General features: G+C 43.1%; 1 protein-coding gene across 3 annotated transcripts in view; it reads left to right on the plus strand.

The window, feature by feature from the left end:
• LOC140200786 (B-cell receptor CD22-like) overlaps nucleotides 1–16659 on the plus strand; it is a 50323-nt gene that overhangs the window by 22396 nt on the left and 11268 nt on the right. For all 3 annotated transcript variants that reach the window (XM_072264394.1, XM_072264393.1, XM_072264395.1), the window contains 4 exons: nucleotides 3254–3532; nucleotides 3995–4249; nucleotides 9691–9801; nucleotides 15762–15823. In XM_072264394.1, the coding sequence (XP_072120495.1) occupies nucleotides 3254–3532; nucleotides 3995–4249; nucleotides 9691–9801; nucleotides 15762–15823 (707 nt within the window). The remainder of the gene's footprint in view (nucleotides 1–3253; nucleotides 3533–3994; nucleotides 4250–9690; nucleotides 9802–15761; nucleotides 15824–16659) is intronic.

A 16659-nucleotide genomic window follows, 5' to 3' on the forward strand; every position in this document is an offset into this window, starting at 1 on the left:
TTTTGACCCAAACGGGAATGCTAATTCAAAATTTGCCAAAACTAAGGGAGAATAAAATTCCATCATCATGTCCCTATGGTAAAGTGAAGAGGCTGGAGTGATCAGAGTAGATCTAGGCATGCTGATGAAGGCTCATGTTTTCCGATACTGCAGATTCAAATTTATTTATCAAATGTACATGTTAACATGCAATGAAATGTGTCATTTGTGTTAACAACCAACACACCTAAAAATGCACTGGGGCAGACTGCATGTGTCCTCGCACTTTCTGGCACCCACCATGCTTGGCAAAACAACACAGAACACAACAAGGAAAAAACAACAGCAGCAAAACAAGCCCCTTCCTCCCTCCCACCTACGCACACATGCAGACAGTCCTCCAACTCCAGGGCAGGGCTCCAGCATTTAGTCCCCAGTGTTTGGCCATCAGGCTTCAACTTTCAGACTTCTGGTCTACCTTTGGGGTTTTATTATTGGCATTGACCCCCAGAATAGCTTATGATGGAACTCCAGACTCCAGGTTCTGCTGATTCACTGGCCCTGAGGCCTCTTCGTGTCTCCTGCTTGCACAAATATCCAATCCCAGGAACTACCATCTTGATACAGCAGGACATCACACAGTACCTCACAGGGGCATTATCAAATCAAACTAGAAAATGAATCACAGAATTAGGACTGTTGTCAAAGAGTGATTTTTCTGGACTGCATTAAAGGCGGAAATTCTTTTGGAGAGAATGATTTTTTGGAGGCTTTGTCATTATGGTCATGAGGATAGTACTTTGAAGGAATTATTGGAATTTGGAGGATGGGGGAGGTAATGTAGGTAGTAGCAGTCTGTAATGATTGAGGAATCAATACTCTTATGAGGACAGAGATGAGGATGTCATAATCAAAGAAGAGGACAGCAATCCTTTTATAATATTCAAGTGCCACAGATTCAGGAGGGTGAAAATAGAAACGGTTTTAAGATCCAGCAGGAGATGGGATTCATAGGTAAGTTGCATAGACAAAAGCATTCAAACAATTTGGAGATAAATAAGAAAAAAGCGAGCATGCCTAACAAACTGCAGATGCTTGCCCAGATGGACCGAGGGAAGCCAATGAATTACACAAGAGAAAACAGAATGGCTGCAGATGCTGGAACTTGGGATATTCTGTTGAAATAACAATCTGCCGGAGGAAGTCAATGAGTTGGGCAGCGTCTGTGGGAATTGTGGGGTTGTGGGGAGGATAAAGAGAATTGCCCTACCTCCTCTCACATGCAGATACTGTTCAGCCCTCTGTTCATGCAGCAGATATTTAGGTTATAACAGAATGGCGTAATACATCAGGAGGCTGAAAGGCAATGGATAAGCAGGGAGGACACTTATCTGGAGTGTGTAGATGAGTTATCTTTAATCGCAATGGAAAACAACAGCAATAAGAGCATAGCAGCACAATTAGTTAATTAGTTAGTACGGACTGTGACCAGGCACGAGCTCTGACGCTCCCTGGGGGGAGTGAGTGCCTCAGTTTCTCTGACATGTTCCGGCTTCCTCCCACAGCCCAAAGAGTTTGGGGCTGAAGCTGGATTTTCAGGTCTGGTCACTGTAATTTCCCCCTAGAGTGCAGATGAGTGGCAGAATCTTGGTGAGGAATCAAGGGGAATGCGGAGAGAATAAAAGGGGATTAGTGTTGGATGTGTGTAAATGGGTGTTTGATTTTTATTGTGAACTCAATGGGCCTAAGGGGCTATTTCTGTTTATTATGGCACTGTGACTCCACATCATTTTGTCCAGGAACAGGCAATTCTTAGCTCAGTATCTCTAGGTACTGGGTTTCCCATAAAACAAGCTTAGTTCTCTTACTTAAGAGAGTGTACAAGATTAAACGCAGTTGTAATCTTGGTGTACAAAAATTGTTATCATGTGCATAAATGTGCAGTAGAATTTTTCCCCTACAGATAGTATTTATTAGCAACAATTTACCTTCCAGCTGTAGGTGATATAGCATCCGTTAGTCTTGCGAGACCATGGATCTGCATCTGGAAAGTCTTCACTCTCCAGGGCGCAGGCCTGGGCAAGGTTGTATGGCAGACCAGCAGTTGCCCATGCTGCAAGACTCCCCTCTTCACGATACCAATGTTGTCCAAGGGAAGGGCATTAGGACCCATACAGTTTGGCACCAGTGTTGTCGCAGAGCAATGTGTGATTAAGTGCCTTGCTCAAGGACGCAACACGTTTCCTTGGCTGGGGCTCAAACTCACGACCTTCAGGTAGCTAGTCCAATGCCTTAACCACTTGGCCACGTGCCCACACTAGGTGATATAACTGTAATGGTAATTTAAGCAAGTGAATGGATTAAAACTATAATAGCAATTTTTTTCTAAAACTGATACTAATGTTATGCGTAAATACACCTATAATATATATACCTTGCAATAGGTGCATCCAGTGTATCTTTTGCACTGTATAAATACAGCGTATCCCTTGCACTATATACATACAATGTATTCCTTACACATGGTGTATTCCTTGCACAGTACGCATACTTAGATTGCTGCTCCTAAAGACAGTTGAATCAGCAGTGGAATCTAGAGAAAGAAGATAACTGGCATCTATTACAATTGTGGCGATTAACTGTAAAGGAACCAACATCTCCAATTCCCCATTACGTTGTCATTCCAATAGCTACCAGGTAAATGAAGTGTTGGAAATACTCTATGGATCAGACAGCTTTAGTAGAGAGAGTTATTACATTAGTCTTGGGTGAACATTCTGTTCTGATGGGCGACACAGTAGTGCAGTGGGTAACACAATGTTTTACAGTGCAGGCGACCTGACCCAGGTTCAATTCCAATCGTTGCCTGTAGGGAGTTGTACGTTCTCTCCGTGACTGCTTGGGTTTCCTCTTGGTGCCCCCGTTTCCTCCCATAATCCGAAACATACCATTTGGTAGGTAAATTTGTCATTGTAAATCGCCCCATGCTTGGACTACAGTTAAATCGGGGGCATTGCTGGGTGGGCGTGGCTCAAAGGGCCAGAAGGGTCTATTCTGCACGTTATGTCAATAAATGAATAAATAAAATTTCATCAGTCTGAAACATCAACTTTACTTCTCCCTCCGGAGAATCTTTTGGCCCACTGAATACTTCCAGTATCTTCTATTTTTGTTTCAAAATTAGAATTTATCAGCAGGTACCCTGTATTTACTGTCCTGAAATGTTTCATGTCATTCAAAAGTCATTGACCACAATTGTTTCTTGTACATTCAGATCCTCCAAAAGACACTGCCCTTCTTGTGAATGCAACACAGGAGGAAATAAAAGAAGGTGACTGTGTTACACTTGTGTGTGTTGGGAACAGTTTTCCTGAAGCTAACTATACCTGGTACAAAAAGGACCATTCCTCAAACAAAACAGAGATATTGAATATCGAAAGCAGCAATATATTATTCCAAAAAATTACAAGGAAGAATTCTGGATTCTACAACTGCATGGCTACAAATTACTTAGGAGGGAGTTTGTCTTCAGAAGTAGAAATTAATGTGCAATGTGAGTATTTGGGTTTTTTCTGATCTCCATGTTGAAGAAAAGTATTTGGAAGGAAAAATTATATAGATATGACTGGGGAATGTCCCATCTTATGTCAGTTTCAGTCATTTATATCTGACCCTTTCAGGCTGACTCTAAGAAAGTGAGTATATTACACACATATGCATTTCACTCAGACACACTGACAGATGCAGTTCAGATAAGCAAACAATGCTGTATGTATCTGTGCAGATAAATAAGCATAATCAGAAATGAAACCTTATCTGCATTTTGATTGCTTATTTAACCCAGAGGCTTTGGAGGGAACATCAGCAAGTCCCGAGTGAGATTAGTTAATCTGCAACAAACATTCAAAATTATAATGAGATCCATACCTGCACAGTCAGGACTAAACTTAGACTATGAGCACACTAAGACCACACTTCAATCTTTCTAAACAATAGTTTTAATTTTATTTTGCAGACAAACCAGACAAAGTCACAATCAGCCAGGAACTTCTGTACAAGTGCATTGCTGAGGCGAGTCCGCCTGCAGTCATCACATGGAAGATCAGTGACGATAGTATAAATCTCACTGATCCCAGGGTCAGTATAAAGTCAGAATTCAATGGCACTCATACAGTTAGTACACTGAAACTGGAAACAACAGCAAGCTTTTGTGTTTCGTGCCTAGCTCAGAATAAACATGGAGTATCGGTAACAGAGAGGTGTCCACCTGGTAAGTGTAAAACAAGTTCTCTTGGTTAACAAAGAGTAAGTATTTTAATATATTTCATTTAATTAATCTTTATCCTGTTAGTACCAATAGTTTCATATAACATAAGTAGACACTAACAGTACAATTATGCGAGGGGTGATTGTTAAGTTCATGGCCTAAGGTAGAAGGAGTCAATTTTAGAAAACCTAGCACATTTATTTTTTCTACATTTACACACTTAGTCCAGCAGACATGGAGCATACAGATCCCTTCCTTGTAGAAGTCAGCGTCTTGGACCTCCAGAAAGTGGAATCCACAGCAGGGGTGATTGATAAGTTTGTGGCCTAAGGCAGAAGGAGATGAGTTATTAACTTCAAACTTTCTGCATTTTCACTCAAAGAGTTGAACAACGCATGCATGTAACAAGAGCTGTATAACTCATCTCGTTCTACCTAAGGCCATGAACTTATCAATCACCTCTGCTGTGGACCATCTGGAGGTCCAAGACGCTCTCGTTACATGCACGTGCAGTTCAACTCTGAGTGATAATGCAGAAAGTTTGAAGTTAGTAACTCATCTCCTTCTACCTGTCATAGTGGGAGGCACTGAGAATGGACCCAAATGCAAGACACAGACACTGAAGTACTAGGAACAGGACTAGGATGCAGGACCTGGGCTAGGTCATGGACAAGAAACAGGGAACCCGGACAAGGAACTATGAACTAGGAGCCTGGATGTGGACTCCGAGCCAGAGACTGGACAAGGACCCAGAACCTGGTCTTGACTCAGGCTCGGACCCCAAAACCAGGCAAAGATGTGGCGAGGCTGGGGTTCCTGGAGGCTAGACAAGGACATGACAGGGCAAGGGTACTTAGAGGCAACTCCTGGGCAGGATGTGGGACTCCACCCCGCGGAAGCAAGGACAGGGGGGGATAGACCCAACTGCAGGATAACGGCAAACAGCCTGGCTTACACAATGGAGGCAAGGGCCAGAACCAGCTGCAGGGTAATGGCAAATGGCCTGGTTTACCTGACAGAGGCAAGGGACAACAAGGGCCAGAACCAACTGCAGGGTAACGGCAATCGGTCTGGCTTACCCGATGGAGGCAAAGGACAGAAAGGGAGCTAGGTCTAGGGTGGCTCCAAAACTCGAGGCAGCCGGTAACCTCAGCGGGCTACGGAACAGCCAAATCCATATCTCGATGACTGCACTAACCTTCCACCGGTGGGTTGCTCCAAGGGGAGACTGAAGAGACAACCCCACAACCACACTTGATCAGGTGCTTATGGTTAAGTCCAGCCAAAACAAGGGATAGCCAGAAGACTCGGAGTCCGGAGCCTGCGGACCGGACTGTGAACCGGAATGCGGACTTTGGACCAGACCATGACAGCAGCCCCCCACCCCCCACCCCTTCTGTGGGAGCCTCCGGGCAACCGAAGAAGCTCTCCAGGACTAAGGATGACTTAGGCAGGTGTGGAGGGGGTGGATGTAAACAATCAGGAGGGAACCCAGGGTGATGGGAGGTAGACGACAGTGTCCGTGTCGCTGGGTCCAAGTCTGGTTGGACTGTTCTGTCATAGTGGGAACATTGGGAACAGACCCAAATGCAAGACACAGACACTGAAGCACTAGGAACATAACTAAGCGTGACAAGGAAGCAAAGGAAGTGGGGAAGAAAGGACACTGGACATGACACAAGCCCTGGACGAGACAAGGATGCAGGGCCTGGGCTAGGACTTGACTAGGATAGCGGAACCAGGACATGGAACTTGGAACTAGGAGCATGGGCGTGGACTCCGAGCCAGAGACTGGACACGGACCCAGAACCTGGGTCTTGACTCGGGCTCAAAGTTGCAAGATCAGGTGAAACATGGTGAGGCTCAGGTACCCGGAGAATGGGCAAAGACGAGGCGAGGCTCGGGTTCCTGGAGGCTCAACGAGGACATGATGGGGCAAGGGTACTTAGAGGCGACTCCTGGGCAGGACACGGGACTCCACCCCACAGAGGCAAGGACAGGGAGGGATAGACCCAACTGCAGGGTAATGACAAACGGCCTGGCTTACCCGATGGAGGTAAGGGACAGGAAGGACAGAACTAACCGCAGGGTAACGGCAAATGGCCTGGTTTACCTGACGGAGGCAAGGGACAGGAAGGGAGCTAAGTCCGGGGTGGCTCCAAGACTCAAGGCAGCCAGTAACCTCAGCGGGCTATGGAACAACCAAATTCATATCTCGATGACTACACTAGCCTTCCACAGGTGGGTTACTGCAAGGGGAGACTGACAAGACAACCACACTCGATCCCAGGGCCACTTATATTCCCAGCCCCAAGATGAGCATCAGGTGCTTATGGTTAAGTCCAACCAAAACCAAGGACAGCTGGAAGACCCGGAGTCTGGAGTCTGCGGACCAGACCGTGAACTGGAATGTGGACTTCGGACCGGACCATGACACTACCTCAGGCCATGAACTTATCAATCACCCCTGCTGTGACCCACTTCTACAAAGAAGGGATCCGTATGCTCCACACCGCTGGACTAAGTGTGTACATGTAGGAGGAGACTGTTGAAAATTAAATGTGCTAGGTTTTCTAAAATTGACTCCTTCTACCTTAGGCCACGAACTTATCAATCACCCCTCGTGATTGACTCAGTCATCAGGAACTGTTTTAGCACTGATATGTTGAGCTCTGAAAATTGAGCACTTAAAGAATTAGTTATAGAACAATATGCTGGTCTGAATCATCAAAGCATCAGTATTATTGGATTTATATTGATATAATATAAATCCGTGGCCAAGTGGTTAAGGCGTTCGTCTAGTGATTTGAAGGTCGCTAGTTCGAGCCCTGGCTGAGGCAGCGTGTTGTGTCCTTGAGCAAGGCACTTAACCACACATTGCTCTGTGACGACACCGGTGCCAAGCTGTATGGGTCCTAATGCCCTTCCTTTGGACAACATCGGTAGCATGGAGAGGGGAGACTTGCAGCATGGGCAACTGCTGGTCTTCCATACAACCTTGCCCAAGCCTGCACCCTGGAAACTTCCCAAGATGCAAATCCATGGTCTCATGAGACTAATGGACGCCTATATTGATTAGACTACACCTGGAGCATTGTGTTCTATTGTGATTTCCTTACAGAAAACAAATACTGCACTGTTAATTTTATTTCTGTATAATTGATAATATATTACACAAATTGGAAAGATGCAGCTTGGAGGTTAAGTAGCTTTGGATATTTTTCATTGGAAAAGGAAGGTGAAAAGAAAAAAAAATAAAGAATTTTGATATGATGAATCTGGAAAAAAAATCAATGTGGGAAAACCTACAATGATTCGAGATCAGATAAACAGTTTTACAGAAATCTTTTCACATTGGCAGTGTTAGGAATGGGGAACCTTATGGAGGTGATGCAGTTGAACAAGATGGCAGGCATGAGTATTGTGGAATCATTGGGTGTTACAACTCAGAATAAGCTCATGATATCCATGCCTGCACTTTTGTACAGCTCTTCAGTTGGACCCAGAACTTGATCTTATGCCATGGTCTTTCAAATTCTGTCTCTGGAAAGTTATGCTCAATTTGTTTGAAATATATTCCAAGTCTGCTTCCACCACTCATTCAGTCGCTGCATTCCAGATCATGTCAGCTGGCTGTAACCAACAGATTTCTCTTGCAGGCTCAACTTCTTTAGCCAATCATCTTAAATCTGCATTTCTGATTACTGTTACTGGGAACTGCTTCTCATTCTGTAATTCATCAAACCATTAATAGTTCACACTCTTCATAACTCTTCATGCTCTTGGAACAACTTTGGCTTCTCCATACCATTAAACTTTTTTATTGATGTATCCGAGGAAATATTCAATCTCTGCAGGTCAGGGAAGGGTAAAGAGATATAGATGAGGAGAGCTGAATGAGTTTATTTGATTGGGAGGAAACTTAAAAGGTATATACCAGTCATACTGAACGAGCTGCCTCTCAAATCAAGTTTCTAGAATCAGGTCATTTATTACAGCCCTTATTTAAGGAAGAACTTTGTTGCACCAGTTATCTGACTACTGCTGCCTTTGAGCTCAGCTTCCTGCATTTACCCCATAAGGATTCTCACTACCTGTACAATCCTCAAATGTCCAAAATTGTTCTTCCAAGGAGATCTTCCTAATCTGGAAGATAATTTTTGTGGAACCTTTTGATATGCAGACAGATCTCTGTGCTACAGCTTTATCAAACTCTTATGAATAACAGAGCAAACAGCTAAGGTTACCTGAAACTGATTTTCCCATCTGATAGAATGCTGCTTTTGGACCCCAAAACCCACTAAATACTGCAAAATGGCATGAGATAGATCACCTCATTTTGCATCCATTGTCACTTCAATCTTATTTTACCCAAAGGATAAATGCACAGGATAGCATGATAGTGCTGTTGATAGGATTGCTGCCTCAGCTGCAGTGGCTCAGGTTCAATTCTGACCTCAAGTGCTGTTTGTGTGGAGTTTCCATGTTCAAAGTTCAAAGTACGTTATTATCAAAGTATATACACATTATACAACTTTAACTTTCACCTCCTAACAGGCAGCCACAAAACAAAAGAACCAAAAAGAGCTCATAATGAAAAGACAGTTAAACACCCCAATGTGCAGAGAAAAGAAAAAAAAAATCAAATCATGCAAACAATAACGGTGAGCAAATAGTGTTCTGAACTGAAGTCCACAAAGAAAGTCGGAGACCCCTAGTTCAGTGCAGAACCGAGTAAACAGTGTGGAGCAGTGAGCTGGACCAGCCCATCCCTCACCTCAGGCCCTGAAACGCTGGCCTTTTCAATCTAGCCCAGAGCCTAAATCATCCTCTAAACATAGGGTGCAGTCACTTAATTGTGTTCTGGGGCCTCGACTCCACCACTTGACCTTTCTGATTGGATTCTGTCGCTTCGATGTGTTCTGGGGCCTGGACCCTGCTGCCTCAGTTCAATCTGTACCCAACCTTTCCAATTAAACATGTTTTCCCTGAAATATAGATTTCAGGTGTTCCACTTTCCGTCTTACATTCAAAATGGACTGGCAGGTAAAATAGCAACAGTAAATTGTCCCTAGTTTCTAGATGTTTGGAGATTCATAAGGGAGTTGATTAGAATGTGGGAGAGAATAAAATGTATTGGGAGAAGATTGGGCTGATTCAGACTTAGTGGGCCAAAAGACCTGTTTTTATGTTGTATCTCTCTATAACCCTATGATAATGAAAAATGCAGCCTAAAACAGAATGTCATTACCATATAATCAGCGTGCAAGTTTGAAGAATAACTTAAGGGCAAGGCTAACTTGAATAAGTTTCTATCCACATAAATACAGTATTTGTGACCAATTTATATCCCTTTTCCACTCCCTTGATCATTGTATTCATACATAAGGTGGTCTGTTTGAATGAATCTGATTTGTCTTTAACTCTGCCATTCTGATTGGTAGGTTCATTTACAAAACTATTGCTGCTGGTTGTTGGGATCATTGCCAGCGGTGCTGTTGTCATCATTATATTCGTAATTGTGGCTTGGAAGCGCAAGAAGGAAGTGATTGAAGGTAAGCTTTGTGCTGATCCACTCCACGGGTTCATTAGGCAGAGAGGACACTTCGACAGATGATGAGCCCTCTTCATGTCAACAATGCAATCCATGAGTGTTGCATGATCCAAGAACTTCTCTCATATAGCTATTCCAAACAGGGATGGAGCTCTGTTGTGGCCAGTGATAACCATCATGCCATGGTCGCCATCTTGACCATTCAAATGCCAGCTATTTGTGCTCACCGTCTAAGCAAAGAAACTATTTTCTGAATGTTAATTAAATAATTCATGGGCAAAGCAGGTATCTGAAATACGATAAATATATGAATATTTGTTCATTATTGTGATGGGATACATCCCTTTAATTTATGTTTAGATTTGATGATGCTTCACGCATCTGCCTTCTGAATAAGTCTGGACATTACCGCTGAGGCTGCAGATTTAAACTAAAACCTAATTAATTGTTGCAATGGAAATTCAAGCCATTAGGTCACATCAAGTGATTACCTATTCACAATGTTTTGAATAAAACTATGCAAGATATACAACTAATTAACAAGGGAAATGTAACCTCCTCTCATAGTGCCCTATTTATTATTTCAATGCATTTACAGTATACGCTATTCAAACTGTGATTATAATTCAGATCGGGTCTGTTGGGTTCGGCCTGAATACCTGTTCTGACCATGATCTCTTCAACTTCTTGAAAATGTGAGGCAATATCATGTCAATTCTAAATAACCTTTAGGCAGTGGGGTTCCCAAATATTCCCCAGGGAGTAGAAATCCGAGATAATCTAGGAAGGTGGATATGCACTTGATCTCCTGAGACCCGAATGATCTCCTGGAGATGATGTAGCTAAAATATTGTGAAACCCATCTGCTTTAAGAGCTGTTGAGCTCCACAAGCTGGGAATCCCAAGGATATCCATGGTCACTATGGTAAATACTCATTCCTCACACACTTGCTTTGTAATTTGATTATCATTTTGCAATGTAAGTCAACTGCACTAAGAATAAAATGTAATAGTTTCAATTCCTAGTCTTTTCCTGTCTGTCCAAATGATACAACTGCTGTTCTCTCACAATGGTTCACCGTTGTGTGTTTCACATCTGATGTGATCTCGTGAATGTATGGGATAACATCTTTCCCCATAAAACACTCCTTGTGGAATATTAAAGAATCCAAGTTGTCTCCGGGGAATCATCAGTACCCATCTACACTATTTCTCTTTTCACCTGAATGCCCATCATCATTCCTTGCTCCACCCCCAGATTCCCCTACACTAACCTGCCTAGGCTCTATTTCTAGTAGCTAAGTAACATACCAACAAGCACATCTCTGAGATGTGGGATGAAACCAGAGTACCGGGGGAAAGCAACAGGGTCAAAGGGTAAATATGCAAACAACATGCAAGCAACACTGGCAGTCAGGATAGAACCAGTTGCTGGGGAAATAAGACCCTACTAGGCCCTACATCTTACTTCAAATATCATACTTCAAAGTACATTTATTTGAACTTTGATACTTTATATCATCCTTATATTCATTGAAGTGGCATCAAAAGTTAATAAATACATGAAACAAATGATCAAATGGGGAGGTAAGCAACTCACAATCACTCATTTCATCCTCCTGAGCAAAACCCAGATCTACCAAAGTAGAATTCCAAACAGGTTACAAGATGATCGGAATCCTGAACAGATACAGGCAATGAGATGAAATGAGAGAGAAGAGACTGCAGATGCTAGAATCTGAAGCAATAAATTATACATCAGTCCTGTTGCAGGGTTTTGACACAAAATATTGACAATTCCATGTGCCTCATACATGCTGCTTGACCTGTTAGGTTCTTCCAGCAGATTGCTTGTTTGTTATAAATTCAGAGAGCAGAAGTAACATCAAGTAACATAACGAGAGGTAATGTTGCAGCTATATAGGACCCTGGTCAGACCCCACTTGGAGTACTGTGCTCAGTTCTGGTCACCTCACTACAGGAAGGATGTGGAAACCATTGAAAGGGTGCAGAGGAGATTTACAAGGATGTTGCCTGGATTGGGAGCATGCCTTATGAAGACAGGTTGAGTGAACTCGGCCTTTTCTCCTTGGAGCGACGGAGGATGAGAGGTGACCTGACAGAGGTGTATAAGATGATGAGAGGCATTGATCATGTGGATAGTCAGAGGCCTTTTCCCAGGGCTGAAATGGCTGCCACAAGACAGCACAGGTTTAAGGTGCTTGGGAGTAGGTATGGAGGAGATGTCAGGGGTAAGTTTTTAACACAGAGAGTGGTGAATGCATGGAATGGGCTGCTGGCAATGGTGGTGGAGACGGATACGACAGGGTCTTTTAAGAGACTTTTAGATAGGTACATGGAGGTTAGAAAAATAGAGGGATATGGGTAACCTTAGTAAATCTAAGGTAGGGACATGTCTGACGCAACTTTGTGGGCCAAAGGGCCTGTATTGTGCTGTAGGTTTTCTATGTTTCTATGTTTCTAATTGCATTGTTCCCAACCATAAAGTAAGGTCTACTATCCAATGACCCTCGAAGAATAAAAATAGACACATTTGTCGTGATGTGCATTGGCAAGATCAGAACCCAAGTGCATAGAAAAGCCAGACCATGATATGAAGATGGCGATGAGAGTTTATTCATAATAATTCCAAAAGAACATCAACGGCTCAGCCAAGCAACATCCTGAGAAGCAACATTCTCAAAACTGAGGTGGTGCGATTAGCGCTAGTGGGGCTTCCACTTAAATAATCCAAGTAACACAGAACCCTAAGGTGATCAAAGTAAACTTAATGAGGTTCAACAGAAGACACCAGAAGGCCACATTACAAAGAGCAACTTGCTCGAGAAAAACAGAAGGAACTCTGAACAATTAGTGACTGTCGTTAAACAACAATTAGTCAATTCAGGTGCTCTAAAAACCTTGGAGCCCAATGCTGTCTGGTGTCCGCACAGGCCCAAAGAACTGAGGAGTTTGTATCAGTTACATAGTAGGGCCTAGGATCAGAATGTCTTATAAATTGTGTTGGTCAAAAACAACTGAAAACTTTTTTTTAATTAAAAAGACTTGATAGCACAGACAAATTGACTATACTTCAAATTCTTGTAATATACAATATACTATTTGGATGCAGCATAGCTTGGTATGGCTATTGTTTTATGCATGACTGAAGAAACTGCAAAGTTGTGGACACAGATCGGCGCATTATTCTTCGTGTTGTCTCAATAAAGTAGCCAGCATAATTAAAGATCCCATCCACCCTGGGCATTCTCTGTTTTAACCTCCCTCATCCGGCAGAAGATACAGAAACCTGAAAACATGTACCATCAGTCTCAAGGACAGCTTCTACCCCTACATATCGCATGGTGCTCTGGTAGAATAAGATGGACACTTGACCTTACTATCTGCCTCATAAAGATGGGGATAAGGCAGTAAAATGGGGTTGAGAGAACTAATATATCAGCCATGATGTAATGGTGGAGCAGACTCAGTGGGTCAGTGGTCCCCAACCACCAGGCCGTGGACCAGTACCGGGCCGCAAAGCATGTACTACCAGGCCCCGAGGAAACGATATGATTTGGCGATATGAAACGATATGCGTCAGCTGCACCTTTCCTCATTGGCTGTCACGCACTGTTGAACTTGAACACCCCCCCTCCCCCACTGCCACCCCTCTGTTGGGGACCCCTGGGCTAAATGGCCTAATTATGTTCCTCCATCTTATCTGTCTGTCTAGGTACCATATCCAATGCGGACTTTGGTGACTATGGTTTTCCATATAGATCTATTCTTCGTTTTTTGGATTATAGACTAAGATATTCCACCTTATACCCAACCTACACTGCAGTTTCTTTGTAGATGTTGCATTTTTTCTGCATTCTGTTATTGTTTTACCTTGTACTATCTCAATGCACTGCATAATGATTTCGTACATACGAATAGCATGCAAAACAAGCTTTTCACTGTACTTTGGTACATGTGACAATAATATACCAGTTCCAATTCAAACCCACACTCGAAATATTTGCACAAGAGATTCTGCAGATGTTGAAAATCCAGAGTAACACACACTAAATGCTGGAGAAACTCAGCAGGTCAGGCAGCATCTATGGAAATGAATAAACAGTCAACATTTCAGATTGAGACCCTTCTTTGGGACTGGAAGGGAAGTGGGGAGATGTCAGAATAAAAAAGTGGGGAGAGAAGAAGGAGAACTAGATGGAAGGTAATAGGTGAAGCCAGGTTGGTAGAAAGGTAAAGGGCCTGGTGAAGAAAGAATCTGATAGAAGAGAAGAATGCACCATGGGAGAAAGGGAAGAAGGAGGGACACGGGGGGGGGGGGGTGATAGGCAAGTGAGGATAAACATAGAAAACCTACAGCACAATACAGACCCTTCGGCCCACAAAACTGTGCTGAACATGTACTTACTTTAGAAATTACCTATAGCCCTCTATTTTTCTAAGCTCCATGTACCTATCCAGGAGAAGGTGTAAGAGGCTATAGTGGGGACTAGAAGAAGAGGGAAGGGGGAACAAAAAATTACCAAAAAGAGAAATCAATGTTGAAGGTTACCCTGATGGAGTATGAGGTGCTGCTCCTCCACCCTGAGACTGGCCTCATCATGGTAAAAGAGGAGGCCATGGACCAACATGTCAGAATGGGAATGGGGATAGCAATTAAAATGGTTGGCCACCGAGAAATTCCACTTTTGGTGGCTAGAGCGGAGGTGCTCGACCTAACTTTTATTTGTGGCTGTGAGATAATCATTGGTAATTCCAAAATCAAGTGCAGGCAAGAGTGTTTCTTTAAATTTTTTATCCAAACAAGTGTGAAAACTGAAAAGCCATCGCACCATAAGGTCCACTACCCTTAGAGTTGTTGAATTAGTCTGCACAGATGAAATTATACCAATCCATGTTTGGTATTAGATCCGACACACATAAAAATTGCTGGTGAACGCAGCAGGTCAGGCAGCATCTATAGGAAGAGGTACGGTCGATGTTTCGGGCTGAAACCCTTCGTCAAGACTAACTGAAAGAAGAGATAGTAAGAGATTTGAAAGTGGGAGGGGAAGGAGGAGATCTGAAATGATAGGAGAAAACAGGAAGGGGAGGGATGAAGCTAAGAGCTGGACAATTGATTGGCAAAAGGGGATATGAGAGGATCATGGGACGGATGGGAGGCCTAGGGAGAAAGAAAGAGGGAAGGGGGAAGCCTGGAGGATGAGCAAGGAGTATAGTGAGAGGGACAGAGGGAGAAAAAGGAGAGAGAGAAAAAATATATAATAATAAAAGATAAATCACCCCTCCCCATCCCACTTTCAAATCTCTTACTATCTCTTCTTTCAGTTAGTCCTAACGAGGGGTCTTGGCCCGAAACGTCAACCATACCTCTTCCTATAGATGCTGCCTGGCCTGCTGAGTTCACCAGCAATTTTTATGTGTGTTGCTTGAAATTTCAGCATCTGCAGATTTCCTTGTGGTTGGTATTAGATCCCTTTATCTTTATCAGCATGGAGTGTCAATGGGCAATCAACCTGATTTTACAGAATGTTTCACTGCTAAATCTGTTTCTCCTTATGTTAAACTGAGTTATCCTTAACTTAACAATATTTTTTGGTTCTTTATAAAGAGAGTGAAGTGAAACCAGGAAATGTCAGTGATGAGCAGATGTTCACACAAAAAGTTAAAGATAAAATTCAAGTTAATCGTCCAGCTGTACCACCTTCGCATAAACCAGTCTCTCAGATAGCGTTGAGCAGTTCTGTGTTAGCCAGAAACTTTACTGCGAGGGTGGATTCCCCACCTCCAGCCACAAACAAACCTGCAGCAGGCGGACGTTGGATGATTGGATGAGGATGTGGTTCACTCTGTGTATGTCCCTATTTCAGTCTGGGTTCTCCTGGGGCTTAAAGAACACTTGAACTCACATTATTTATCTCTTTCTCTTTATGGACTCAGGGCAAGAGTTGGAGAGTGAATCACAGCCAGTGATCTACACTGAAGTACAGACACCAAAAAAGGTTTGTAAAACTGACTCAACTTCTTCCTGCTTTAATATAAATGTGAAAATTGTCCGCTGAAATGTCACAGAGAGTGGTGGCAAGGAAACGCCACTTGGCTTAGGCTGATAGAGTCAGCAAGATTGATTTTGAGAAGGTGAGAAATAGGGTTGAGGAATTCAGGGGTTTAGGGAAGTTGGTGCAGCAAGAGGCAGATGTGAAAACCTGAACTGGAAGGAGGCAAAGTGTGGCAGGTGAGCTGCAGGTACAATGCAAAGTTTGCTTGCATCAGCATCACAGGCTCATAGGTTCTGACAACACACAGAGCATAAATTATACATAATTTGTATCTAAATTATACAAGACAGTGAAGAAAAGACCGTGCAAGACATGAGATAAGTAGAAAAAAAAGTCGGAGACCGTCCTGATGAAAGGTGTCAGCCAAAAACATTGATTGTTTATCCCTTTCCACAGATGCTTCCTGACCTGCTGAGTTTCTCCAGTATTTTGTACTGTATGTGTTCCACTAGATTTCCTAGAATCTGCAGATTCTCTTGTATTTACAATCAGAGATAAGTCCATAGCGGTATGAGGTGGTGTGTAGTGTTGTTGAGGTAGGGTTAAAGTTGAGCAGGCTGGTTCAAAAAAATTCAGATTCAGATTTATTTATCTCGGGTACATCAAAGCATACAGAGAAATCTGTTGCTTGTGTTAACAGCTAGTGCACTAAAAGATACGCTGGGGGCAGCATGCATCATCACACATCCTGGCACTAGCATAGTTCTGCAGAACAACACAAGCAGCAACAACAACAACAGCAAAGCAAGCCCCTTTCCCGCTCACACACACAGACAGAC

The sequence above is a fragment of the Mobula birostris genome, chromosome 7 (assembly GCF_030028105.1).
Source record: "Mobula birostris isolate sMobBir1 chromosome 7, sMobBir1.hap1, whole genome shotgun sequence".
NCBI classification, from domain to species: domain Eukaryota; kingdom Metazoa; phylum Chordata; class Chondrichthyes; order Myliobatiformes; family Myliobatidae; genus Mobula; species Mobula birostris.